Source organism: Portunus trituberculatus, chromosome 12, assembly GCF_017591435.1.
Source record: "Portunus trituberculatus isolate SZX2019 chromosome 12, ASM1759143v1, whole genome shotgun sequence".
NCBI lineage: Eukaryota > Metazoa > Arthropoda > Malacostraca > Decapoda > Portunidae > Portunus > Portunus trituberculatus.
Genome location: NC_059266.1, coordinates 12,590,672 through 12,618,568, shown reverse-complemented (window position 1 = coordinate 12,618,568; position 27,897 = coordinate 12,590,672). Strand labels below are relative to the sequence as shown.

Genomic DNA, 27,897 nt, shown 5'->3' with positions numbered 1-27,897 from the left:
TTTATATAACTCCTTTTAGGTATCTTAATGTCATCCATGTGCACATTTCCTTGTACATTCTGAGGCTTTACAAACATTGTTTCTTTAGTAAATACTTGCTGAAACCTATTATTTAGCAATTCCGCTATATTCTTAGGGTCATCTACTATCCCTTGCTCTCCTTTTAATCTTTCAATGGACTCTCTCTTTTAAGTTTACCATTTATGAACCTGTAAAACAATTTTGGATGTTCCTTACTCTTGTCTACAATATCTTTTTCAAATTTTCTTTCTTCCTCCTCCTTACCCTCACATACTCATTTCTTGCCACTCTATAATTCTCCTTATTTAGTATATTCCTGCTCTTTTCCATCTTTTCCAAGCCACATCTCTCTTTTCCTTAGCCTTAACACAAGTTGCATTAAACCAATCCTTTCTTCCTTCCTCTCTCGGTTTATACTTTGGTACAAATTTCATAACTCCTTCTTTATAATATTTCATAAAAATCTCATATTTCTTTTGCACTTCTCTGATTTGTAACATCTCCTCCCAATCTAATTTTCTGAAATAATTTTTCAAACTTTCTGTGTCCATCTTTCTATAATTCAATCTACCACTCCTGTATGTCTCGTCCTTCCTTCGCTGTGTTGTTGCTATCTGCATTTCCATAACCACATGATCACTCTTTCCCAAAGGACACTTGTATTGTATATCTCCACATAGGTACACTTCTCTTGTTAACACCAAATCCAGTCTAGCCGGTTCATCATCTCCTCTATATCTAGTATTTTCCTTCACCCTCTGTTCCATCATATTTTCCATCATTAGATTAAGAAATCTCTCTCCCATGCTTCCTCTCCAACACCACTTACTAGATTTTCCCAATCCACCTCCTTACAATTAAAATCTCCTACTAGTATCACCTTTCTTTTTCCAGATAATACACTTTCCAAACTCTGTAAAGTATCCTTGATCATATTGTCGTATTCCTTAATGTCCAAGAATTTGTTTTAGGAGGTACATAGGTCACCATGATTATTAATTCTTTTCCATCACTTTTTATCCTTATGCTTATCACTTCTGCGTTGTTCTTCCCATACCAAACCTTATCCACATTTATTTATTTCTTCGTCATAATCATAACTCCTCCTCCACCTTTACTCTCTATCCTTTCTCCATATATTATATTTATTATCCAAATTTATCTTTGTTTTTCATGCAATTTTGTCTCAGTCAAACACACTATATCAGGCTTCTCCACCATCATATAGTCTTGCAATTCCAATCTACTTGACAGTATCCCATCTATATTAGTATACATTACGGTCCACCCACTGCTCCTCTAGGGGTTCCTCCGTATTCCTTCTTTCCACATACCACTTTCTGACTCTCTCCTATAACTCTCCAAAAACTTTTCTTTTCCTCCTCAGACCGCTCATCATTTTTCCTTCTCGCCTCTTCCACCAATTCCTTATATCTTCTCCTCTCTTCCTCATTTCTATTCTTTCTCACAAACACCTCTTTACAACCTTCTATCTCTCTTAACTTTGATGTTCTATATAGGATATCCTCCGCAGATTGTTGTGACTTCAGTACTACTTTAATCGGTCTGTTCACTCCCTCCTTATACGGACCCAGTCTATGGATCTCTTCCACTTCTTCTTGTAGGTCTTTTTTCATCATCATTTAGATTTTTGAACAGATCTCTTACCTTTTTTTAATTCTTCCTTAATTCTCTTAGGCTTATATGTTATATTTTGTTCTTTCATCCCAAATATTAACACACTCTTCTTCTTTTCTGCTATTTCCTTATCAATGTTTCCTTATTCTTCATTACATTAACCAGTTCCTTGGACCTTTCTTTTTGTCTTCCTTCAACTGATCTTTAATTATTTCTTGTAATCCAACCATCTCTGCTTCCTCGACTCAGTCCATTGTGTTTTCTTCAGTTCCCATTCCCTTTCAAACCTTTCATTCTGCTCACTAATCATTTCCTTAAAGTCATCTTTCTCCTTTACTACTCTCTCCATTTTCTCCTCCAACCGTCTCTTGTATTTTTCAACCTCCACCTTCAAGTGTGCATTCTCATCCACCAATCGTTTTCATTTTCCTCCAGTCTCTTAACTCTTTCCTTCAAAGCCTTGGAATTCTCTATCCTGCTCCTCCTCACTCCTCTGAACTTTTAATTCCTTCACTAACTCCTCAAATCTCTTCTCCAACATCACCAATCTACCTTGCAATGTTGCCCTGTTGAAGCTGGACTCATGCTTTGACTGGCCACTTTTGGCTTTGCTCCTGGGCCTCATCAACATATTTTGAATTTGGTAATTTATTCCTTACCGGTCTATCCATTTTTCCTTACTTTTCCTGGGAACATGTGGGTGTGTGGTCACTGGGGGCCAGGCCTGGTAGTTACGTGTGTGGTTGGATGCGTTGGTGGCTGCTATGGCTGGCCATTGTGGGTTTCCGCTCTGTCGTTTGGAGTGTGGAGGTTCTTCCACCTCCGATCACTCCCATGTACACGCCACCAGGCTACGTTCACTCTGTACACTCGTTCACTCGCTCTGGTCGCCCCTCAATAGCAATAACTGTGTGTGTGTGTATTTACCTAATTGTATTTACCTAATTGTAACATACGGGAAAAGAGCTATGCTCGTGTTGTCCCGTCTCCATATCTATTAATGTCCAGCTTTTTCTTAAAATCATGAATATTCCTTGCGTTGACCACTTCCACGTCTAAACTATTCCATGCTTCCACCCTTCTATGAGGGAAGCTATATTTTTCACATCTCTCCTATAAGTGGCCATTTTAGTTTTTCCCATGCCCTCTCGACATTCTTTCATTCCACATACACAGATCTTCCCTATCCATTTTTTCCATGCCAATCATCACTCTGTATATTGCTATCAGGTCTCCCCTTTCTCTTCTGTTTTCCAGGGTCGGAAGTTGCATTCTTTTCAGTCTGTCTTCATAAGTCAAATCTCTTAAGTGTGTGTGTGTGTGTGTGTGTGTGTGTGTGTATTTACCTACGGTTCAAGCAGGTTTCATAGCATCCTGTCTCCATATCTACACTTAACTAATTTTTCTTTAAAGTTATGCACATTGTGTGCTGTAACAACTTCATCACTCAATGCATTACACTTTTCCACCGTTCTGTGTGGAAAACTGTATTTTCCAATATCCTTCACACACTGCCTCTTCCTAGTCTTTTTTGCATGTCCTCTTGTCCTTCCAGCTTCTTCTGTCACCAGCACCAGGTCTTCCTTGCCTATCTCTTCAATGTCATTAATATTTCATTCAATGTTATTAGGTCTTCTCTTTCTTTTCTATCTTGTAAGGTTGGCAGTCCCATTTCCTTGAGCCTTTCTTCATATGTTAGGTGCTTTAGTTCTGGTACCATCTTTGTAGCTATCTTCTGGATCTGTTCTAATCTTCTCATATCCTTTTTCAAGCTCAGTGACTACACCACTGCTGCATATTCCAACTTTGGATGAACCATGCTCGTAATAATATTTTTCATCATATCTTTGTCCAAGTAATGAAATGCCACTCTTATATTAGTCAACATTTTATATGATAATCCAAATATCTTGTTTATGTGTTTTTCAGGGCTCAGATTTTCCTGTATAATGACTCCCAGATCTTCTTCCTCTTTAGTCTTAATTATTTGATCCTCTCTCATCAAATAGTTCCATACTGGTCTTCTTTTGCTCTTTCCTAGTTCCATCATGTGACATTCCTTGGCATTAAACTCCGATATCCACTTTCTACTTCACTCATAGATCTTATATCTTACTGTAACAGCAGACAGTCCTCTCTGGTTTTGATAACTTTTAGCAGCTTTGCATCATCAGTAAATAAATTAATATAACTGTTTACCCCAATGTGAATGTCATTAACATAAATCTGAAACATAATGGGAGTTAACACTGACCCTTGTAGCACTCCGCTTGTTACTTTACCCCAAGAGTATGTATCTCTGATAACAGATCTCGTCTTTCTATCCTTCAAATAATCTCTTGTCCATTCTAGCAAAGTTCCTCGCAGTCCTCCTATGTTCTCTAATTTCCAAAGTAATCTTCCAAGAGGGACTTTATAAAAAGCCTTTTATAAATCCAGGTACACTGTGTTCACCCATCCATCTTTGTTTTCCAGTCCTGCAATAACTCTCAAGTAGAAGATTAATAAGTTTGATACACATGACCGCCCTGTCCTGAATCCAAATTGTCTGTTTGATATGACTTGCTCCTCTTCTAGAAATTTAACCCATTTTTCTTTGGTAATTATTTCACATAACTTCCCCAAAACACTTGTAAGTGACACTGGTCTGTAGTTTAGTGTTTTAGTTGCCTTTTCTCATTTAAATATCAGTACATTTATGTTGGCTCTCTTCCATTCTAGTGGAACTTTCCCTTCATTTATTGAACTTGTAATTATTTCCCAAACTGGATCTGGCCCCATTGCTTTTCTGACATCCAACTTATCCAATAATCTTCCAATATCCTCCTTGTGCACTGCAATCTCCTGTAATCCTTGGCAATGCAATGTCCTATTAGGTTCTGTAAAATCTTCTACAGTGAACACCATTTTCAAGCTCTCATTCATTATTTTACCCATTTCCTTCACTGCTTGGTATGTCTTCCCTCCTTTAATGATTTATCTATTGTTTCCTCATTCTTCATTTTGTCATTTATAACACTTGTACAAAAGTTTGGGTTGGTCTTTGCTTTTATTCAACATATCTTTCTCAAAGTTTCTTTCTCTCTCATTACTTTAATGTATTAATTTCTCCCATCCCTGTACTGCCATCTGTTATTGTCACTTCTCTGTTTTATGAGTTTTTTCCAAGCTTTATCTTTTGCCTTTTTAGCTTGTATGCATCTAGCATTATACCAGGCATGTATTTTTTCTTAACTCTGTAAACAGGTACACATTTCTTTACTCCTTCATTATACTTCTGTAAGAATATTTCATATTTCCCTTGTACTGTCTTTCTGTACATAATGTTTCTCCACTCAATATCAGCAAAAAAAGATCCTTAATTTTTCAAAATCTGCTCTTACATAATGTAATCTCTCTCCTTTATAGTCCATCATCTCTGTAACTTATCTCACCTTCCTCCTGAATTTGCATCTCTAATGTCACATGATCACTTCTACCCATTGGACAAAGGTATTGTATGATTGGAGGGGGCTCTGGTTTCTTTGTGAATACTAGGTGAAGCAACAATGGTTCTTCTTCTCCCCTGCACCTTGTTGATTCCTCCACCCACTGGTCCATTGTATTAACCATAGTCAACTGTAACACTTCCTCGCTCCACTGTTCAACATTATCCATTACTTCCATCTCTCTCTAGTTTACTTTTTTACAGTTAGTCTCCAACTAAAAAGTATTTTTCTATCTCTACTTATCATATTACCTAGGCACTTAATCACATCTCTGCATATCTTTATGTTCTTCTGTTCCCCATGAATTTGTCTTAGGTAGCATATATGTAACTATAAATTTTCTCTTCTTCACTTTCTCTGTTCTGATTGTTACTCCCATTACTTCCACTTTGTCCTCTCCATATTGCTCATCCTCCACACACATATATTATCACAAACCATTATTAGCACTCCTCCTCCTCCTTTATCCTTCCTGTCTCTCCTCCAGCTATTATATCCCTTCTCTTTAAAGTTAACATGGATCTGCTCTCTTAGTTTACTTCGGCAAGCCACAATGTCTGCTAGGGGCGCAACACATGAGGCAGGACTCTGTCGAGGTCCAGGAGCCCTTCTGTCCGCTGTGAGAGGTCGGAGCGAGGAGATAAGGCTGGCCACTTCAATGAGCGGGAGGGAGGCAGAAACCAGTCTACTCCTGCTTCTCCTGCTACACATCACAAAGGTAATGATGACCCATGGACTGTTGTTATGGATGCTATTGCTGAACTTAGGTATGATATGGCTTTGCTTAAAGGGGAGAGACGGGCAGCAGGAGCCGGCTCGGTTTTGGGGGCTGACTCACCTCCCCACGGTTCACGGATCAGCATGGCAGCGGACGCAGCTCACCCTGTATCCTCTAATGTCCCGCCTCCAGGGCCTTGGGGCTCGACCGGGAGCTTTTCTGGTTTCAGGTCTGACTCAGCTGTTAGCGATGAGGAAGGGGAACTGGTTGAGGAGGTCCAGTCAGGTAGTGTGTTACTTCAGGCTGCTAAATCCTTTGGCCCTACTGACGATATCTCCGAGGATGTGGACAAGGATGTGGCAGGTATGGTTAACCATCTGTTCACTAATGGCATGCGGGCAGTGGATTACGAAGATATATTGGATGATGACATCACCAAACGACCTAGTAATTGCCAGGTGCTTTCCCCTATTGAATGCAATGTGCAGGTCTTGAATGCCTTGAACTCTGAGGCTAGGAAATCATACTTTCGCCTGAAGGAGGTTAGCAAAGATATTGTTAAGGCAGCTTCTATTGTGGTGAAGTCTCTGACTATCCTGGACCGTGTTGCAAATGATGAAGGACACTCTGTGATGGCGCAGGAGGTCGCCAAGCTCAATGGGTCCCTGGCACTGCTCGGGAACGCCAACTTCAGGTATACCTTGACTCGACGACACATCATTAAGAGAGAAATTAATCAAAAGTATGCTCATTTGTGTTCTTCCTAGGTACCCATGACCCAGCTGTTGTTTGGTGATGATATCTCACAATCTGCCAAGCAAATCGAAGAAGCGGAAAAACTTTGCAGCAAGTTCTCCTCCAAGAAGCACCATCCGTTTTGGACCTTTGGCTCTAGGCAACCTGGTGGGGTTAGACCTCGGGGTTTCTTCGGGAAGACTCCTTTTCGCGGCTCCTCGTTGAGGTATCATCCCTATGGACAACGCAGAGGCAGCCCGGGGGGAGACAGCCAGCACACCACTCCACGTCCAGCCTCGATGTCAAAAAACTCGAGGGGCCGGAGACACAGCAATCCACGGCACTAATCCAGGTGGGCCTACAGTTTGAGGCAGGTCAGCTTCAATATTTTCTAGATGAATGGTGCAAACTTACACATGACCTTTATATTCTCGACATCGTGAAACACTGCCATCTTGATATTGATGAGTCTCAGATAGCCCATTTGTTTTCAGATGACATTGTATACAATTTTAGCAAGGCGGAGCATGATATTATTGATTGTGAAATTCAAAAGTTACTTACCCCTAAAGTCATTAAGCTTACTCATAGATAGGATCAACAAATTCTCTCCACCATTTTCTTAAGGAAAAAAAAAAAGAACGGGGAGTTCAGAATGGTAATTAACTTAGAAAAGTTGAATAAACACATTCCATACAAACATTTTAAGATGGAAAATTTTGATCAAGCTCTCAGTCTCATTAGTCAAGGTGACTACATGGCCTCCATTGATCTCCACCATGCTTACTATTCGATGAAAATTGCAGAAGAACAACAAAAGTATTTATGCTTCAGATGGTCAGGAAAATTTATCAATTCACTTCATTTGCTTCACTAAACTTATGAAAGTGATGGGATTCTGTATTGATGATTCAATCAGGACATCCTTCATTTGCTTCAGAAAGTGGGATTCTGTATCAATCAGAAAAAATCAGTTTTGGTTCCCACTACACATATTGAGTACCTAGGCAATATTATTGACTCAGTGCACATGACAGTTATTCTACCAGACTGTAGGAAGGAAAATTTTTTACAGCACTGCTCGCTTCTGATTCAGAAAAAGAGAACAAAAATCAGAGAAGTAGCGAGGGTTATTGGACTGCTGGTTGCTGCCATCCCAGCAGTGGAATTTGGAAAGTTGCATTACAGGAAGATAGAAAGGGCTAAGATTATGGCATTAGAACATGTGAATAGCAACTTTGATAAATGGATGGCTATCCCAGATGAGATTAGGATGGAGTTGCATTGGTGGATCAATGAACTTGACTCTCAGGACAGGAAAATTTTTAGACCAGCGCCTGCAATTGCCCTCTTTAATGACGCATCGAACTTGGGTTGGGGAGGATGTGTCAATGAAGTTACTACCAACGGCAGGTGGTCAGATGAGGAAAGTACTCTGCACATTAATGCGCTGGAACTCAAGGCTATCTTGTTTGCGCTGCGATCCTTTATTCACCATCTTAGAGGGCAACATATTAAAGTTTTGTGTGATAACACTACTGCTATTAATTATGTTAATGAAATGGGGGGTATTAAGTCCCCTGTTTGTAATAACCTTGGACATTTGGGATTGGTGCATCAGGAACTCTGCGTGGATTACTGCGGCCCACATTCCTGGTCGGCTGAACACTTCAACCGACACAGCGTCACGTACCTTTAATGACAGGCACGAATGGCAGTTTAACATAGAAATTTTTCAGTAGTTGTGACTCATCTTCGGTACACCTTGTATTGACTTATTTGCCTCTCGCCTAAAACAAACAGTTGAACCGTTTCTGTTCCTGGAGGCCGGACCCTGAGGCAGAGCATGTTGATGCTCTTACGCTGAATTGGGCGCATTTTCAGCTGGTTTACCTTTTTCCTCCCTTCTCTCTGATCCCTAGATGCCTCCAGAAGCTGCGGGAGGAGGAAGTGACCGGATGGATGGTAGAGCCCCTTTGGGTGTCACAACCTTGGTGGGGCACCCTTCTATGGTTGCTGGTTGACAATCCTTGTGTCATCAGATACCGGGAGAGGGTCCTTGTGCACCCTTCGTCAGCGGAGGTGCATCCAATCCTGAGGCACACAGAACTGATGGCTTGTCGGCTCTCCGGAGACAGCTGCAAGAACGAGGCATATCGGAAGAGGGTAAGTACATAATTTTGGCCTCCTGGAAACCAGGAACCGAGAAATAGTACCATCCCCACATCAACAGGTGGACAAACTTTTGTCGTGGAAGGAACCTCAATCCCTTTAATCCCTCTGTGACAGACACAATTAACTTTCTGTCTGACACCTTTCACAGAGGGGTTGGCTACGATTCCGTCAACAAGGCAAGGGGAGCACTCTCAGCCCTCGGCATTGTGGTGGACGGATGTAGAGTAGGCAACCATCCATTAGTCAGCAGGTTTCTGCGAGGGGTCTTTAACTTGAGACCGCCCAAACCCAGGTATGCTGAAACCTGGGATGTACGGCCAGTGTTACAGAAACTTAGGCACATGGACCTTTTACACAGCCTCTCCCTTAAAGACTTAACACTCAAGTTAGTGATGTTGATGGCGCTGACTCAAGTCGCAAGGGTGCAGACCTTGCATTTACTATTGAGGGATGGAATTAGTTTTGGTGAGGCCTCCGTTTCAGTCCATTTAGGTGGTAATATCAAACAATGCAGACCCAAATTCAATGTTCAACTGGTACGGTTTCATGCTTACTCACAGGATGTGAGATTGTGCGTGGTGACGACTCTGAAAAAGTATATTGAATACACTGACAAACTAAGGAAGGATTTTGGTAATGACCATGGCAAACTTCTCATAAGCTGCATCAGACCTCATAAGTTTGTGTCCAAAGACACTGTGGTAAGGTGGCTAAAGGTTATGTTGGGCATTTGTGGGATTGACACCACAAAGTTCACTGCAGGCAGCGTGCGCCCAGCATCCACCTCCAAGGCCAAAGCCTTAGCGGTGCCCATTTCTACCATCATGGCCAAGGCCAGCTGGACACAGACCACTTTTGCATGGCACTACATCAAGCACATCATTCAGGAATCTGATGCATTCCAACAGGCAGTTCTTGGTTCTGTGTAAGTTCAGTATGTATTGGTAACTTACATACATGTTACACTAAGTTTTTGTTTCTTTACTGAAGGTGTAAGCTACTTGACATGGGACTTTTATTTTCATGTTTTCAAGCGATGGGAAGGTTTATTAGAAGGTTCAGTACAACATCCACATGGCTTTAAAATCTCATGTGTTGCACCCCCTAGCAGACATTGTGGCTTGCCGAAGTAAAATTACGGAAGTGCATGAGACTTACCTTTGGTCAGTTGAAATGTGCTTCTGGTTTTACGAGGCAAGCCATGTCTGCTAGAAGGGTGCTTTCACATGCCCTCCTCGCCCCCCCCTTCGTAAGGCAGCGGTATTTGCTATTTCATCTGGCTTCCCTTACGACAGGATTTCTTCTTACTATAACATACACATTCATGTGGGTGCTTGTACACTTCAAATTCTGACTGTGTGGAGCAACGCGGTGTTATCTCATGTAAAAGCACCCTTCTAGCAGACGTGGCTTGCCTCGTAAAACCAGAAGCACATTTCAACTGACCGAAGGTAAGTCTCGTGCACTTCCATAATTTTTTTCAACGATACACATTACATCCAGCTTTTACTCTCTCAAATAATCCCTAACCTTCAACATGCTTGATAACAACCCATTTATATTAGTATAAGTCATTCTTAATTTCTTGCCTCCTCCACGACCTCCTCTTTCTTTTGTAGGTACCACTTCTCTAGTCTCATATCCAGAAACCTCCAGTAAAAATTCTTTTTCTCTATCTCTGTCCTTTTCTCGCTTTTTTTCTTCTTACCTTCACTTCTCAGCACTCTCTCCTTTTCCCTCTCCTCTAGGTTCATATCTCTTTTTATCCACATATCCTTGTGTTCAGTATCATCATCCACCTTCCCTTTCCTAGCCATAATTTCTTCTACTGCCATTTGGCATCTCATTCTCACTTTCATTGGTCTCCTGCCCCCTTCACTGTATCTTCCTAGCTTGATCCTTTCACTCCAGTTGCTTGCCGTCCTGAACTTGTTTGATAATAATTTTGGCCAATTCTCTCTCTGTTCATGTTCTCTCATGAATTTATTTGGATTTTTCTATTCCTGCATCCGATAAATCACAGAACGTTTCCTCTTATCCACTGTATCTCGCACAAGATCCTCTTTCTCTTTAATTACTTGTATTACAGTGACTTCTGTGTTTTCCTGAATTTGTCTCTTTATTTCCTCCAAAAATTTGACTTTTTCCTCTTCCTGTTCTTGCTTCCATGCATTTTGTAGTTCCTTCAGCTTGTTTTCCCCCAATCCACCTTCTACTCTGTCCACAATCCCATCCTACACTTTTACCTGTAAGCTTCTTAAGGAGTTTTCAAAGTCTTGGCATGTGGCTTTTAGTATGTCATTTTGTTTCTTTATTTCTTGCATTTCCTTTAAGGTGGTAATTCGATGACTCGATATCAATATCGGTTTTTTGGCTCTCCCATTGCTATTTTTTCACCGAATTCAATAATATTTATACACAAGGTGTACGTTTATGGTGTACGTCTTCAGTGTTAATTTGGTACACAAATGTGGCGTAGTTTTTTTGCAATAAATATTTTTTCGGCGATAAGAAAATAATTCAAAATACCATTATAAAATCAAAACTAATAACAGTGTGGCAATTTCCTCTTAACCACATATAATATACATAACAACAAATAAATGTTAGCATCGGCATACACATAACCTATGTTATAACAATTTCATTACACGCCAAATTGTTACCTTTTTTTTCATCAAAATTTGAGTTTATAAGCCTGTTGTAAATTTATTTGAGTGAGTTCATGCATTATCATGCTAGCATTTGTTAAGATGAGGTTGTTGATCATTTTGCTGCAAAAATTTTGAAATTGACCAATTACTGAAAAGTTATTCAACAGTATATGCTGAAAACTGAAAGTTGAGAAAACGCATTTTTCTGTGAACATCTTCAAAACCCCCACATAACTCGCTTCCTCACTCGGGGCAACGGTTTCCTAGCAGGTGGGCTTTAAGATAGGAGGTACCCTAAAAGTATCCCCTTTAGCCCATAAATTCCCGTGAAAAGCCCACATGGTATAAAAAAAAAAAAAATAAATAACTCACTCCAATATGTACCAAACTCAGATATGTACTTACATAATCCCTTGACAACTGCTTGGAGGCTGGTAGTGGCTGTTTAGATAGTTTCAGGCCATGTTACATCATGGCCTTACACGTGGCATTGTCACAATTTGGGAACCCAACACGTGTAAAATACGATCAACAGGTAGGCTGCACGCACGCACTCCCTAAGGCTGTATCGATTGGTACTGAGGGAGTAGCGTCTTCCTCACCCTCACTGCCTGATACTAAACTATCGTACATCACGCAAAAATAAATAAAACAGCTCAAAAAAAATAATAAATACAAGCAAAACAAAGACTAGAAGAAAAAGGGGCGTATGCACGCTTGGGTATTGAAAGGGCCGGCCCTTTAAACCCGCTATTACCAGGTAAGTAGTGCGTTATGTGCCTGGCAACTTCGGCCATGGCTTCCCCTCTCCAGAGACGAACCCAAGTACCAAGTTTCCAATTTTTCAATTTTTTTGACCAAATTAACGAATTTCCACCTTAATCCCTGATTGATTGCACTGACCTTCTCACATTCTACCAATCTCAATATCACCTCTGTGTTTTCTGTTGTCAGTCTGTTCTGTTTGCCCATTAGACTCGACATCACTTCTTCATGTACCTTAACTCCTTTTCTACACTGATCAACCACCTCATACTACCTCGTTTGTCCCTGAATCCAGAAAAATTCTTGTCCATAATATCCTCAATCAGTTCCCTTAGTCCAACACGAGTTTCAATGTACTGCTGGTATTCACACGATGGCATATGTTTTGATTCTATCATACATCTAGCAGCACCACTCTATTCCATCACTTTCTCTCTCCTTATTTATTATGGAGACAGGAGAAACTATGGCCCCCTCCCCCCCTCCTGTACATATGTCTAGGTCAGGTTCCAGCTCCTGTTGTAGCTTTTCCCTGTGAGTTGCTCAGAAAAGTCTTGACGGTACGGTGTCTCACAAGTGTGTGTGTGTGTGTGTGTGTGTGTGTGTGTGTGTGTGTGTGTGTGTGTATTTATCTAGTTCTATTTACCTAGTTGTAGTTTTACCGGGCATGGGCTTTATGCTCGTGTGGCCCCATCTCCATTATCCACTTGATCCATTCCGTTGATCAATTTATAAACTTGTATCAGATCCCCTCTCTGCCTTCTCTATTCCAGGGTTGGTAGATCCATAGCCTTTAGTCTCTCCTCATATGTTATCCCTTCAAATTCTGGAACCATTCTTGTAGCCATTTTTTGTAGTCTCTCCAACTTCCTTATGTCTTTCTTTTTATGAGGGATCCACAATACTCCTGCATATTCCAATCTAGGTCTTATTATAGTACTTGTCAATTTCTTCATCATTTCTTTGTCCATATAGTGAAATGCTACTCCAATATTCCTTAGCAAATTATATGTCTCTCTGAAAATTCTATCAATATGGCTTACTGGTTGAGTGTTTTCTTCCATCGTCACTCGTAAGTCTTTTTCCTTTTTTACTTTCTCCAGTTCTACTCCATCCCCCATCTTATAGATTCCCACGGGTCGTCTTTCACTCTTTCCCATTTCCATGACATGGCTTTTGTCCACATTGAATTCCATTTCCCACTTTTCATTCCATTCCCAGATCTTAATTAGATCTTCCTGCAGTATTTCACAACCCTCTTTTTGCTTTATAACTCTGCACAGTTTCATATCATCCGCAAACAGATTTATGTAGCTGTTCACTCCTTCTGGCATGTCGTTAATATATATGAGAAAAAGTATTGGTGCTAATGCTGATCCCTGTGGCACTCCGCTTTCTACTGCTCTCCACTTGGACTTCGTATCTTTAACTACTGTCCTTATTTCTCTACCCCCCTCAAATAATTTTCCATCCATCTCAATGTGCTTCCTTTTAAGCCACCCTTCTCCTCTAACTTCCATAGTAATTTTGCATATGGCACTTTGTCAAATGCCTTTTTTAAATCCAAGTAAATACAGTCAACCCATACCTCTCTCTCTTGTACTCTATCAATTATTCTAGAGTAGAAACTCAGTAAATTACTTACACACGACCGTCTTTTTCTAAAACCAAATTGGCTATTTGATATTAATTCGTTGTCTTCAAGGAACTCAATCCATTGTTTCTTTATTATTCTTTCACACATCTTGCATATTATACTAGTTAGTGATACTGGTCTGTAATTTAAAGGTTCTTCCTTCCTTCCGCTCTTATATATGGGAACCACCTCAGCTCTTTTCTGTTCTACTGGTACTGTTCCATTTTCTATTGAGCATTTTATGATGTTGTATATATGACTTGCTAGTTCTTCCCTACATTCTTTCAGTATTCTGCCTGAGACTTCATCCGGTCCCACTGCCTTTTCCTCATCTAATTCTGTCATCAACTTTTTTACTTCAAGCTTGGTTACTTTAACCTCTTTCATATAGATGGTCTCTCTATTACCCTGTGGCCTTTCAAATTTGGATTCCTTAGTAAAGACCTCCTGAAATTTACTATTTAACAGTTCTGCCATACTTTTTGGGTCTTCTACCATCCCATTTTTTCCTTTTAACCTTTCTATTGTTTCTTTTTGCCTAATTTTTCCATTTATGAATCTGTAGAACAATTTTGGTTGCTCTTTACATTTTTCAACAATGTCCTTTTCAAAGTTCCTTTCCTCATTCTTCCTCACCTTAACAAATTCATTTCTCACTGCCTTGAAGTTTTCCTTATTTACTGGATTTCTATTTCTCCTCCACCTTTTCCATGCTCCATCTCTTTTCTCCTTTGCCCTAGTATACCTTGCATTAAACCAATCTTTCTTTCCTTCTTCTTTAGGCCTATATTTCGGGACATATTCCCCGATTCCTGTTTTGTATACAGTAATACTCCGCTTAACGAACATTCGTTTAACGAATTTCCGGTTTAATGTACTATATAAAGTTAGACCAAAAATCCACATAACGTACAACCACATCCGTTTTAGCAAATTTTCTGGGTTTGAATTTGCTGGGTGAGGGACCGAACGCAGTAGCTTCGCTGTGATTGGCTGGCTCCCCGCCTCTGTCTCTAGCGCTCCTGGAGCTGGATCCAAGATTCTTTAACAACGTCAGAGCAACCCCTTGCAGCGAAATGGCATCCATGAACACTTGGAGGGACAGTGACAAGGTTGCTATCAGGTTGCTCTGAGGTTGCTGGGAACACCACCTCTGGAGGTGGTGTTACTGTCTTATATATGCATTTATGTTCACAAAACAACATTTCTATTAGCTTTTTACAAACCTTGCCCCAAGAAAGGATTGTTTTGTAATGCATAAAGTGAAATCTTACATGGAATACCAAAAAATAAAGCAGAGATGAGATGAGCCACAGACGAAGCGGGAGACTCGCGGCGACTCGGCCGCTTCTTCTTCTTCTTGTGACCCTTTTGCTTGCGTGTTTCATCATGATGTTTATGTTTTCACTCCTCTATTGCCTGCTATAATGGATATCATATCTTAGTATTCATATACGCACATGCCATGAGGATAATCTTGATTCTGTGGCACTGAATGATAGTGAATTACTAATGAATTACCACGGTATTTCATTAATAATTCACTGTCACTCAGTGCCACAGAGTCGAGGTTATACTCATGGCATGAGCGTATATGAATACTAAGATATGATATCCATTATAGCAGGCAATAGAGGAGTAGAAACAAATATCATGGGGAAAGACAACACACAGGCTAAAAGGGTCACAAGAAGAAGAAGCGACGATCGCCGCAAGTCTCCGCTGCCTGTGGCTCATCTCATCTCTGCTTTATTTTTTGGTATTGCATGTAAGATTTCACTTTATGCATTAAAACAATCCTTTCAAGGTTTGTAAAAAGCTAATAGAAATGTTGTTTTGTGAACATAAATGCATACAGGTTGAACCCCGCTTTAACGGCACGCGATTTACCGGAATCCCGTGTTTAACGGCAAAATTTCCGTGGGAACATAGTGTTGTCTTTAACGGCATTTCGGCATTTACCGGCATCGCCTAGTACCGATTCCGCCGCACCGATGTACCGGCGCTGGTGTGCCGCTCCAACCCACGTGCAGTTTCCCGCCACAAGCGTTATTTCCCGCCTAGACAGCATAGAGAGAAGACGTTTACTTTCGTCCTAGTCTTTGTTAGTTCGGTGATATATTTTGGCAAAATGGCTTCGAAAAGGCCTGCAGACTTTGGAAAAAGTGGTCCAAGTGAAAAGAAAAAGCGTTTGTCATTGACTATTGCACAGAAAGAACATTAATTTTCGTTTTCTCCTAACCTAACTTTTTATTTTCTATTATTTTCTTATATTTTTAGTATTTATCGGCTTTAACGGCAAAATCGATTTAACGGCAACGGCAAATCCCCGAGCTTGCCGTTAAATCGGGGTTCAACCTGTATATAAGACAGTAACACCAGAGGTGGTGTTCCCAGCAACCTCAGAGTAACCCGATAGCAACCTTGTCACCGTCCCTCCAAGCATTCATGGATGCCATTTCGCTGCAAGAGGTTGGTCTGACGTTGTTAAAGAATTTTGGATCCAGCTCCAAAAAGTTACTAGAAATGTCGTTTTGTAAACATAAATGCGAGAATGTGAGAGAATTTGTACGTAGCTCCTCTAACTTCCAATGACTCATATGACATCATAAAATAGTGGTAAACTGGTGGCCCAATATGCTGCCAAACGTATATATAATTTTTTTTTTCTTTAACCCATGTGGTATGTTGGGGACCAGCCCAGAACGCATCCCCCCCTATTTCCATTATTTCCTATGGGAAAATTACGTTCGCTTAACGAATTTTCGATCTATGAACAGCTTTGACACCCCCTATCCTGTTCGTTAAGTGGAGTATTACTGTATTTCCAAAAATAAGTTATACTTCTCTTGCACTGTCTCTGAGTTTTCTATCTCTTCCCAGTTAATGTATTTGAAGTAGTTCTTGAGATTCTCAATATCAGCCTTTCTGTAATTTAATCGGTCTCCTTTGTATGAATCGTCTCTATCTTCCTTTCCCTCTTCTATATCCATTTCTAATATCACATGTGTGTGTGTGTGTGTGTGTGTGTGGACACTGAGAGCATGATTCACCATGCAGCGGTGGGAACCATGTGGATTAACCACAGCATTGCTAATAACTAGAACAAATGTTCATGTACCGAGGCAAATTTTCTGAGCGTATTTTGTGCTCATAACCCGAATTGCTCATAAGGCAAGATGCTCATACCCCGAGGCACCACTGTAGATATATCCTCAAATGTTCACAAAAGAACAAACATTTAGAAACTTTGTTAAGGTAAACATTTAGCAAAACTATAGTAAATTTAAGTTCAAGTTTCATGATGTTTTTTCTTTAATATATGTGAAGGAATGAAATAGGATCCACCTTCAAGTTAGTACCTGCTTTGTCCCCGGCACTGGGTGACTGCTGGCGATTCTTGTCCCCAGAAGTGTCTGCTCGTGACCGCCTCTGTAGGGAAGCAAAGTTAAGTCAGGGTAACATAACAAAGAGTTATGAGAGCATGGGAAAGAGTAATAAAGACACTGCTTCAGGTATGGTCAACAGAATGACAAAGGAAAGAAATGAAGTACAATATAAAGGACTAAGAAAGAAAGGTACATGTATATATTTCTCTTAAAAGCAATTCAGATTTTGATGACAAACAGTCTAAATTCAGCTTATATTTTGCTTCATAATGAGGAAAGATCTCTTTTTCCTAAAAGCTAAGACACTAAATGAGAGGATGTTTATATGTATTTGTATAGTTGTATTGTACAGGATCTGAGCTGAAGTTCATTTATCCTGTCTCCATATCTACAGTTCTCTGATTTTTCTTGAAATTTGCTCACACCATCAGCTGCAATCAACTGCTCATTTAACCATAGAGTGTTGGGTTTTGTCATAAATAAGGATCTTGTCAGGGAACACTTTTGTATATCGGAAGAGATCCATAATTTTAATTCTAAGCATTCTTAAAGCTTTTGTTTTCACCTTTACATAAACTTTCCACAACCCTAAAGTGCACAATAGATAGGTAAGTAATTCTTTACACTACAATAACATATTCATTTCGCACCTCTTTATATTGCTTCCTATTGTCTTCATTTTGTTGCTTCTCTAATTTATTCCAAGCTATATCTTTTCTCTTCTTTGTTTTTGCACATATGTGCCAGTGGTTTAAAGTTACCTACATATCACCATGATACCCAGGTTCTAGGTGGTTACACTCAAGATGAGCTTGGGTGGTGATATGGGCCCTAATATGGGTACCGCTATAAATAGAATTGCCTGTGCCACTAATGGGCGGAAGCTGAACAGCGCTTCCCATACACTCTTCAAGTGTGCCTACAGGCGCTATAGGCCTTATCGTAAAAAAAAATAATAAATAAAAAAAAAATAAATAAATAAAAAAAAATACACACAGATTTTCCTCTCCCAACCCCTTACAAATTGAGAAAAAACATGTACACAACCCAAATGGGTAAGAAAACAATGAATGAAAGCACATTAAATGTATAATCTGGAACAAAAAATGGTACCTAAGCAGTACAAGGGGTGGTGGGATGTACACTCAACAGTAAAGGCGGCGTCACACTAACACTTTTCCGTCAACTTTCTTTGTCGCGTTTGTCAAATGTAAACAAACATGGCTGCCCCTTCACCCTCCAGCCAGCTGCTGCTATTTTTTTGTTGCTATTTTTGGCCTTTAATGCTCTTGATGAGAAACTTCAGACAGCTTTGTCCACTCATAAATGACAGAGAAGCTCATCTTGACCATTTGCTACTTAGAAATTCTGCATTGGTGCATCTCACAGAGAAATGTAAACAAATAACTGAAACACTTTCTGCTGCTAGGCTGGAACAATAAATATATATATACATATATATATATATATATATATATATATATATATATATATATATATATATATATATATATATATATATATACACATATATATACATATATAGGCAACCCCCGCTTAACGAAGGGGTTACTTTCCTAAAAACACTTTGTTAAGCAAAACTTTGTTAAGCGAATCGATTACAACAAGTTTAACCCCTGACTTAAACTTCCATTGAGAGTAAACAAAGTGAGAGTGCATCATAATACAGTGAAAGGTTTAATGAAAGTAAAAATTATGAAGTTAAACATTTAGGCAGTGTAATTTAAGTCATTATAATGTACACTAATGTATGTATGTACGTAACTTTTTAATGTTGATGATCTCAAATTTATGAAGGGAGGGAGAGTGAAACGGGAAAGACACTAACCGGCAACCTGTGGAATGTAAACAACGGGTGTATCATTGTATCACATACAAAACTTATGTACAGTAGAATCTTGAATCTCGATCATAATTGGGACCAAAAATACTGATCGAGATTCAAAACATCGAGATGCGAAGTTAACTTCTTATAGAGAAAAATGTAATTGGGACCAAAGCTTTGGCAACTAACCTATATTATTATTATTATTTTTTTTTTTTTACGTAGGGAAGAGGGCCAGCCAAGGGCAAAAAAAAAAAGTTAGAAAGAAGCCCACTTGAGCGCTGGCTCTCCAAAGAGTACAAAAAGTGCCAAAACCGTCAGCCAAAATTAGGGGAGCAAATGCCTCGATACCTCCCTCTTAAAAGAAGACAAGTTGTAGGAATTTGAAAATACAGATGCAGGGAGGGAGTTCCAGAGTTTACCAGTGAAAGGGATGAATGATTGAGCGTACTGGTTAACTCTTGCATTAGAGAGTTGGACAGAATAGGGAGGAGAGGAAGAAGAAAGCCTTGTGCAGCGTGGCCGCAGGAGGAGGGGAGGCATGCAGTTAGCAAGATCAGTAGAACAGTTACCATGAAAATAGCGATAAAATATAGAAAGGGATGCAACATTTCGGCGGTGAAAAAGAGACTGAAGACAGTTAGTCAGAGGAGGGGAGTTGATGAGACGAAGAGCTTTCGATTCCACCCTATCAAGCAAAGCTGTGTGACTGGAACCCCCCCAAACATGCAAAGAGTACTCCATACAGGGACGGATAAGGCCCTTATACAGAGTAAGCAGTTGAAGGGGCGAGAAAAACTACGTTAACCTTGAATCTTACACCTAAAGTACTTACCACATAATACATTACAGTTCATATAATAAAACTAATGAAATGTTACAATAAAACAACATATATTTACTTTGAAATAAAGTTTAGGTGGTTGATGTCGACTCAGCATAAATCAGGGTTTGGCTACTGGGACTTCCCACCTTCACTGCCTAGTCTTGTCATGGTCTTTCATATATTCTCTCCACTGCAACCAATACCATCAGTTTCTGCATCAAATCCTACAAATGGTGGTTCTTCTGACAGTTCAGTGTCCAAAGCTTCAAGGTCTATTGGTCCTTCATCTTCTGTGACATTCTCGATGACCTCGGCGACTCACTGCTGCATCTTGAACAAACTCATTATGGTGGGCTGTTTTTGTTCATTGAGTTTAGAGTTGTAAATGCCCATCTTTTTCCTGTTGAGATGATCAAAAGCCTCCTGAAGAGTTTCATTCACCACTTTTCCCTCCACATATCCCTGGCCTTTACCACAAGCCCCAGTGCCTCAGACAATTGCTGCACACTTAAGGAGGGAGGCTCTGGCATGGTAGCAGGCTCTTCTGGCTCGTCCTCCACGTCTTCTTTAATAAAATTTTTGATTGCTTCACTTGCATCAACCTTTTCTCCTAATAATTATTTCATCACATCATTCTCATTAACATCACAGAACCCAGGGGCAGGAACAGTTCTTATAGATGTCACAGCGTCAGCGAGTAGATCAGCCTGTCGTTGAATTTGTGAGGCATCACAAGAGACTGTCTTATTCTCGGCTAGCAGATTTTCCCAGGCATGCCTGATAGATGCATCTGATATGTTATTCCAGGCTTTCATCATTAAATCCACTGCATTGCGAATGTTGTAGCATCTCCAGAATTGCCTCACAGAAACAGCTTCCTTTGATGAAACGTCTTCCTGACTGGTGGCCTGGGGCTTGGCGGTGGCTTGGGTAGCGGTGGCCTGGCTGGCAGCGGCTTGCGTAGCGGTGGTCTGGCTGGTGGTGGCTCGCGTAGCGGTGGCCTGGCTGGAGGTAGCTGGCACCTCACCATCACTTTCACTCTCACTTGTAGAGTTTTCAATCTTGATCAGCTCATCATTACTATCTTTATATTTTATTGTGGAGGTACTTGTAGTATAACAGCTTTACATTGGCTATTATTTCCTGGTCCAAAGGTTGTAATATGGAAGTGGTGTTTGGGGGTAAGAACACGACCTGGACACATGGATGTCGCCCTATGAGAAATTTTGCATGGCCAGGTGCATTATCTAGAAAGAGAAGGATTTTGAAATCCAAGTTTAGTTCTTCACACTTTTTCTTTGCATCTGGGACAAAGTATTTATCAAACCACTCGACAGAAAGTGCTGAAGTCATATAAGCTGAGGCTGTAGTCTCCCAATAAACATTCAGTTGTTGCATGTTTGCATGTTTATAAGGTTTGGGTCTCTTGTACTTGTGTATAACAAGAGGTTTCATCTTGTGGCTGCCAGAAGAATTGCAAGTAAAAAGAAGGCTGATACATTCTTTGAACACTTTTACTTCTGGTGCTTGTTTTCATTTTTAGAAATGAAGGTGGCTTTGGGAGAACGCTTCCAGAAAAGGCCTGTCTCACTGCAATTATATATCTGGTCTTTGCAATAGCCTTCTTCTTCTATGATTTGCTTGGCAACTGCAGAATAATTAGCAGCACTATCACTGTCAGCAGAAGATATCTCACCTTGATACTGTCCATATTTAATTCCACATCGCTTCTTAAATTTTTGCAGCCATCCTACAGAAACATTAAATGGAGGAGGATTTTTTACTTGCCTTTTCTTGCAAACAGCCTGGTAAAATATCCTTGCCTGTTCAGGCAGCTGAGGACACTTAATACTTGCTACCTCTCTTGCTCGTCGTCGAATCCACTTCACCAGATAATATTCCATTTCTGCCACTAGACGGTTACTTTCATTATAAATACACGTGATTCAGCGCTTTCCGAGTGTGTTTCCTGTGAATAATTTTTTTGCCAATGTCACTGATTTCTTCACTTCATCCTTCTTGCTTTTTAATGTGGAAATAGTACTCTGAGGAATACCTGTAAGTTTTTGTATTTCACTAACTCTGTGGCCTTTCTTCAGGAGCTGCAACACTTTATTCTTGTCCTCTGTGGTGTATTTGTTAATTTTTTTCCCCTTTCGGTGGTCACGTTTTTCACTTGCGGGTTTTTTCACACTTTGTTGTCCTCTACACCCAATCTCGCCCTTATCCACCTCCTGGGCCTTTCCAATGGCCGTGGGAAACATGATGAATGGGATCCAGGTAGCCTTCACCTTAAGTAGACGACCTTGACCGCGCACGCTCAGGGTTTGAATGGCTCAGGGGGGTGCCGCAGGGGACTGGGTACACACTACACTCCACAAGTTGCCACTAGGTGGGAGAGCAATCAAAACAATTGCATCGCCATGCGCCATGTTAGTTTTCATACAATAAAATGAAAAATAGTGATCGAGATTCGTGTAATTTGATCGAGATATGTGAATCGTGGGTTTTGATGGTGCAATCGAGATGCAAAAATTGAGATGAGATTGATCAAGATTCAAGATTCTACTGTACCACATTTCCACAAGGCTTTCCATTTTATCCATTGAAGGGTCACGAGTTCAGGTGGTTCTTTTAGCTTGCAAGGAAGATATGGTCTCACCAGCCTTCTTAATAGAGTCTGCTGACATGAAAATAGTAGAGACAGTAAATGGAGGCAAGATGGTGGCAGGCATTGCTATAGTTTTCTCGCCTCTCTCGTGTCTGTGAATAACATCCAGCTTCTCTTCGAGAGTAAGAGACTTCCTGGTCTTCTTAGGAACGATAGGCCACATTGCAGGGCGTTTTGGTGGGAAGTTGAGCGAGGGAAGACGAGCTGTTGCTGATGCTGTTAATGTTTTTAACAGGGGAGTGAGTGGTGCGCATGTTGTCCACGAGAGGCTTGATCTTGATCTTAATCTTGATTCCTCAGGTGTCCCAGGATTTCTCCTGAAGCAGGCCTTACTATTGGCAGCTCCTGGTGTATTCAAAAGCCTGTCGGCTTGCCTGATATGGCGGGGCTTTCAAATTTGGAAAAAATTACCTGGATAAAACTTCGTTAAAGTGAGTTTGATGTTCGTTAAACGAGCAGATGGTAGTAAAATGAAACCATCGTTGTAGTGAAATTTCGTTTTGTGAACCTTCATTAAGCGGGGGTTGCCTGTATATGTACACACACACACACACACACACACACACACACACACACACACACACACACACACACACACACACACACACACAGAAATTGAAAGAAAGGATAAAAAGAGTGGAAGAAAACGAAACTAGGCTAAGAACCGAAAATGAAGAATTAAAAGTCCAGATAGCGAACTATAAGAAATTGATGGAAGAAGGACTCGGTAAAGCCGAGAAAGAAAAAGAAAAGCTAAAAGATCTAGTTAACAAAGAAGAAGAAAGAGTACAAGACGTGATTAAAAAGAAGTACAAGCATGGAGAATCCAAGATAAGAAAGACAAGGAATCATTTCAAGAAGTATTTCAAGAACAGTTAAAAGAAAGAGATGAAAATATGACAAGCAAAATGATAGGAGTCCTCAAGAAAAAGAAAATTTAGTAAGAGAAATTATGGAAAAAAGAAGAGTGTAATTATTTTTGGACTGAAAGAAAAAATGTTAAATATAGACCAAGAAGGGAAAAAGACGAAATGAAATCAGTAAAAGACCTACTAAAACATCTGAATGACGAGGATAGACAGAACTTAGAAGAGGAAGTAGAAGAAATCCATAGAATGGGACCATATCAAGAAGGAACAGTGAGACCAATTAAGATATTACTAAAATCATAAGCAGCAGCAGAAGAAGTACTATATAGAAAAATGAAACTCAGAGAAACAGAAGGTTGCAAAGATATATATATAAAGAAAAATAGAAACGAGGAGGAAAGGAAGAGACACAATGAACTGGTGGCAGAAGCAAGAGAAAAAATAATGAAAGGTCAGAGGAGGAGAAGAAGGCATTTTTTTGGAGAATTATAGGAGACAGGATAAGGAAATGGTATATAAAAGAGAAAGAAGAGAAAAGAATGGAGCAAGTTTAACTAAAAATGATAAGAACAAGAGATTAAAAATGATGTATACAAACATAGATGGGATTTTATCTAGTAAATTAGAATTAAGAGATTACATAAAGAAAGAAGAACCAGATATTGTATGCCTGGTGGAAACAAAGTTAAATGAGGCAATAAAAATAGACATAGATAAAAGGTATAATATATGGAGGAGAGACAGAGTGGGTAAAGGAGGAGGAGGAGTCATGATGATGTTAAGGAAGGAGATAGTGGTAAATCAAGTGGAGTTTGGGAAGGAAAATCAGAAATACTGTATGTTAAGATGCATATTAACAAAAGGAGTTAACAATCATTGGAACATATGTGCCACCAAAACAAACTCATGGACTAACCAAGAATATAGAGACATGATAGATGACACAATAAGGAGTCTTACAAGAATCATTAAGGAAAGGAGAAAAGTGATATTGGTAGGAGATTTCAACTGTAAGGAGGTAGACTGGGAAAATTATGAAAGTGGTATGGGGAAGATGCCTGGGAGATAGATTCCTGAACCTAATGATAGATAATTTGATGGTCCAAAGAGTAAAGGAAAACACAAGATTCATAGGAAACGATGAGCCGGCAAGATTAGACCTAGTTTTTACAAGGGATATACCAATTAACGATGATATAAGATACAAGTGCCCATTGGGAAAGAGTGACCATGTAATATTAGAGATGGACATAGACGAAGGAAAGGAAGATAGAGATGAATCATACAAAGGAGACCGATTAAATTACAGAAAGGCTGATATTGAGAATCTCAGGAAATATTTTAAAGACGTAAACTGGGAGGAGATGGAAAACTCATTAACGGTTCAAGAGAAATATAACTTATTTTTGGAAATATACAAAACAGGAGTCAGGGAATATGTTCCAAAATATAGACCTAAAGAAGAAGGAAAGAAAGATTGGTTTAATGCAAGATGTGCTAGGGCAAAGGAGAAACGAGATGGAGCATGGAAAAGGTGGAGAAGAAACAGAAATCCAGAAAATAAGGAAAACTTCAAAACAGCAAGAAATGAATATGCTAAGGTGAGAAAGGAAGAAGAAAAGAACTATGAAAAGGACATTGTCGAAAAATGTAAGGAACAACCAAAATTGTTCTACAGATTCATAAATGGAAAAATAAGACAAAAAGAAACAATAGAAAGGTTAAAAGGATAAAACGGAATGGTGGAAGACCCAAAAAGTATGGCAGAACTGTTAAATAGTAAATTTCATGAGGTCTTTACTAAGGAATCCAAATTTGAAAGACCACAGGGTAATAGAGAGACTGTCTATATGAAAGAGATTAAAGTAACCAAGCTTGAAATAAAAAAGTTGATGACGGAATTGGATGAGGGATGGGACCGGATGAAGTCTCAGGCAGAATACTGAAAGAATGTAGGGAAGAACTAGCAAGTCCAATATACATCATAAAATGCTCAATAGAAAATGGAACAGTGCCAGTGGAGTGGAAAAGAGCTGAGGTGGTTCCCATATATAAGAGCGGAAGGAAGGAAGAACCTTTAAATTACAGGCCGGTATCACTAACTAGTGTAATATGCATCTATAAGAATCTATAAGATGGGAGATGGAATAGAACTAGAAAAGTAAAAAAGGAAAAGGAATTGGGAGTGACAATGGAAGAAAATAATCAACCGGTTAGCCATATTGATAGAATTTTCAGAGAGACGTATAATTTGCTAAGGAATATTGGAGTAGCATTTCACTATATGGACAAGGAAATGATGAAGAAATTGATAAGTACTAAAATAAGACCTAGATTGGAATATGCAGGAGTTGTGTGGACTCCCCATAAAAAGAAACACATAAGAAAATTAGAGACTACAAAAAATGGCTACAAGAATGGTTCCAGAATTTAAAGGGATGGCATATGAGGAGAGACTAAAGGCAGCAGAGAAGAGAGAGAGGGGATCTGATACAAGTTTATAAATTGATTAACAGAATGGATGAAGTGGATAATGAGAAACTGATCCTGAGAGAAGAATATGACTTTAGAAGCACAAGATCGCATAGTAAGAAACTAAGGAAGGGACGATGTCTGAGAGATGTTAAAAAATTTAGTTTCCCGCAAAGATGTGTTGAGACTTGGAACAGTTTGAGTGAGGAAGTGGTATCAGCAAAGAGTGTACATAGTTTTAAAGAAAAATTGGATAAGTGTAGATATGGAGACGGGACCACACGAGCATAAAGCCCAGGCCCTGTAAAACTACAACTAGGAAAATACAACTAGGTAAATAAATACATATATACAGGCAACCCCCGTTTAACGAAGGTTCACACAACGAAATTTCGCTACAACGAAGGTTTCGTTTTACTATCACCTGCTTGTTTAACGAACACCAAACTCGCTTTAACGAAGTTTTATCCAGGTAATTTTTTTCCAAATTTGGAAGCCCCACCGTATCATGCAAACTGACAGGCTTGAATACACCAGGAGCTGCTGGTACTAAGGCCTGCCTCAGGAGAAATCCTGAGACACCTGTAGAATAAAGATCAAGATCTAGCCTCTCGTGGACAACACAGGCGCTGATGATACAAAGGCCTGACCCAGAAGAAATTCTGCGTCACCTGTAGCATCAAGATCAAGATCGAGATCATGCGCACCAGTCAAAACATAACAGCGTCACCAGCAGCTCATCTTCCCTAGTTCAACTTACCACCAAAACGCCCTGCAATGTGGCCTAACGTTCCTAAGAAGACCAAGAAGTGTCTTACTCTCGAAGTGAAGCTGGGTATTATTCACAGACAAGAGAGAGGCCAGAAAACTAATAACATTGCTTGCCACCATCTTGACTCCATCTACTGTCTCTACTATTTTCAAGTCAGCAGACTCTATTGAGAAGGCTGGTGAGACCGCATCTTCCTTGAAAGCTAAAAGAACCACCTGAACTCATGACTCTACAATGGATGAAATGGAAAGCCTTGTTGAAATGTGGTACATAAGTTTTGTGTGCAGTACAATGATGCGCACTTTCTTTACATTCCACAGGTTGCCGGTTAGTGTATTTCCCATTTCACTCTCCCTCCCTTCATAAAGTTAAGATCATCAACATTATAAAGTTACGTACATACATACATTAGTGTACATTACAATGACTTAAATTAAACTACCTAAATGTTTAACTTCATAATTTTTACTTTCATTAAACCTTTTACTGTACTATGATGCACTCTCGCTTTGCTTACTCTCAATGGAAGTTCAAATCAGGGTTAAACTTGTTATAATCGGTTAAACAACAGTTTCGCTTAACGAAGTGTTTTTAGGAACGTAACCCGTTAAGCGGGGTTGCCTGTATATATATATCTATCTATCTATATATATATATATATATATATATATATATATATATATATATATATATATATATATATATATATACAACCCCGTTTAACGAAGGTTCACACAACGAAATTTCGCTAAAATGAAGGTTTCATTTAATACCATCTGCTCGTTTAATGAACACCAAACTTGCTTTAATGAAGTTTTATCCAGGTATTTTTTTCCAAGTTTGAAAGCCCCGCTGTACCACGCAAGCCGACAAGCTTTTGAATACACCAGGAGCTGCAAATACTAAGGCCTGCCTCAGGAGAAATTCTGAGACATCTGTAGAATCAAGATCAAGCCTCTCGTGGACAACACTCACCACATAACGGCGTTAGCAACAGCTCGTCTTCACTCGCTCAACTTACCACCAAAACGCCCTGCAATGTGGCCTAGCGTTCCTAAGAAGACCAGGAAGTCTCTTACTTTGGAAGTGAAGCTGGATATTATTCACAGAGACGAAAGAGGAGAGAAAACTATAGCATTGCTTGTCACCATCTTGACTCCATATACTGTCACTACTATTTTCAAGTCAGCAGACTATTAAGAAGGCTGGTGAGACTGTATCT

At 39.7% G+C, this 27,897-nt stretch overlaps 1 protein-coding gene across 4 annotated transcripts in view; it reads right to left on the bottom strand.

Annotated features, from left to right (window-relative positions):
* The window catches only part of LOC123502590 (huntingtin-like), a 420,122-nt gene that overhangs the window by 228,674 nt on the left and 163,551 nt on the right, over nt 1-27,897 (bottom strand). For all 4 annotated transcript variants that reach the window (XM_045251746.1, XM_045251745.1, XM_045251744.1 and 1 more), the window contains exon 20: nt 17,193-17,262. In XM_045251746.1, coding sequence (XP_045107681.1) covers nt 17,193-17,262 — 70 coding nt within the window. The remainder of the gene's footprint in view (nt 1-17,192; nt 17,263-27,897) is intronic.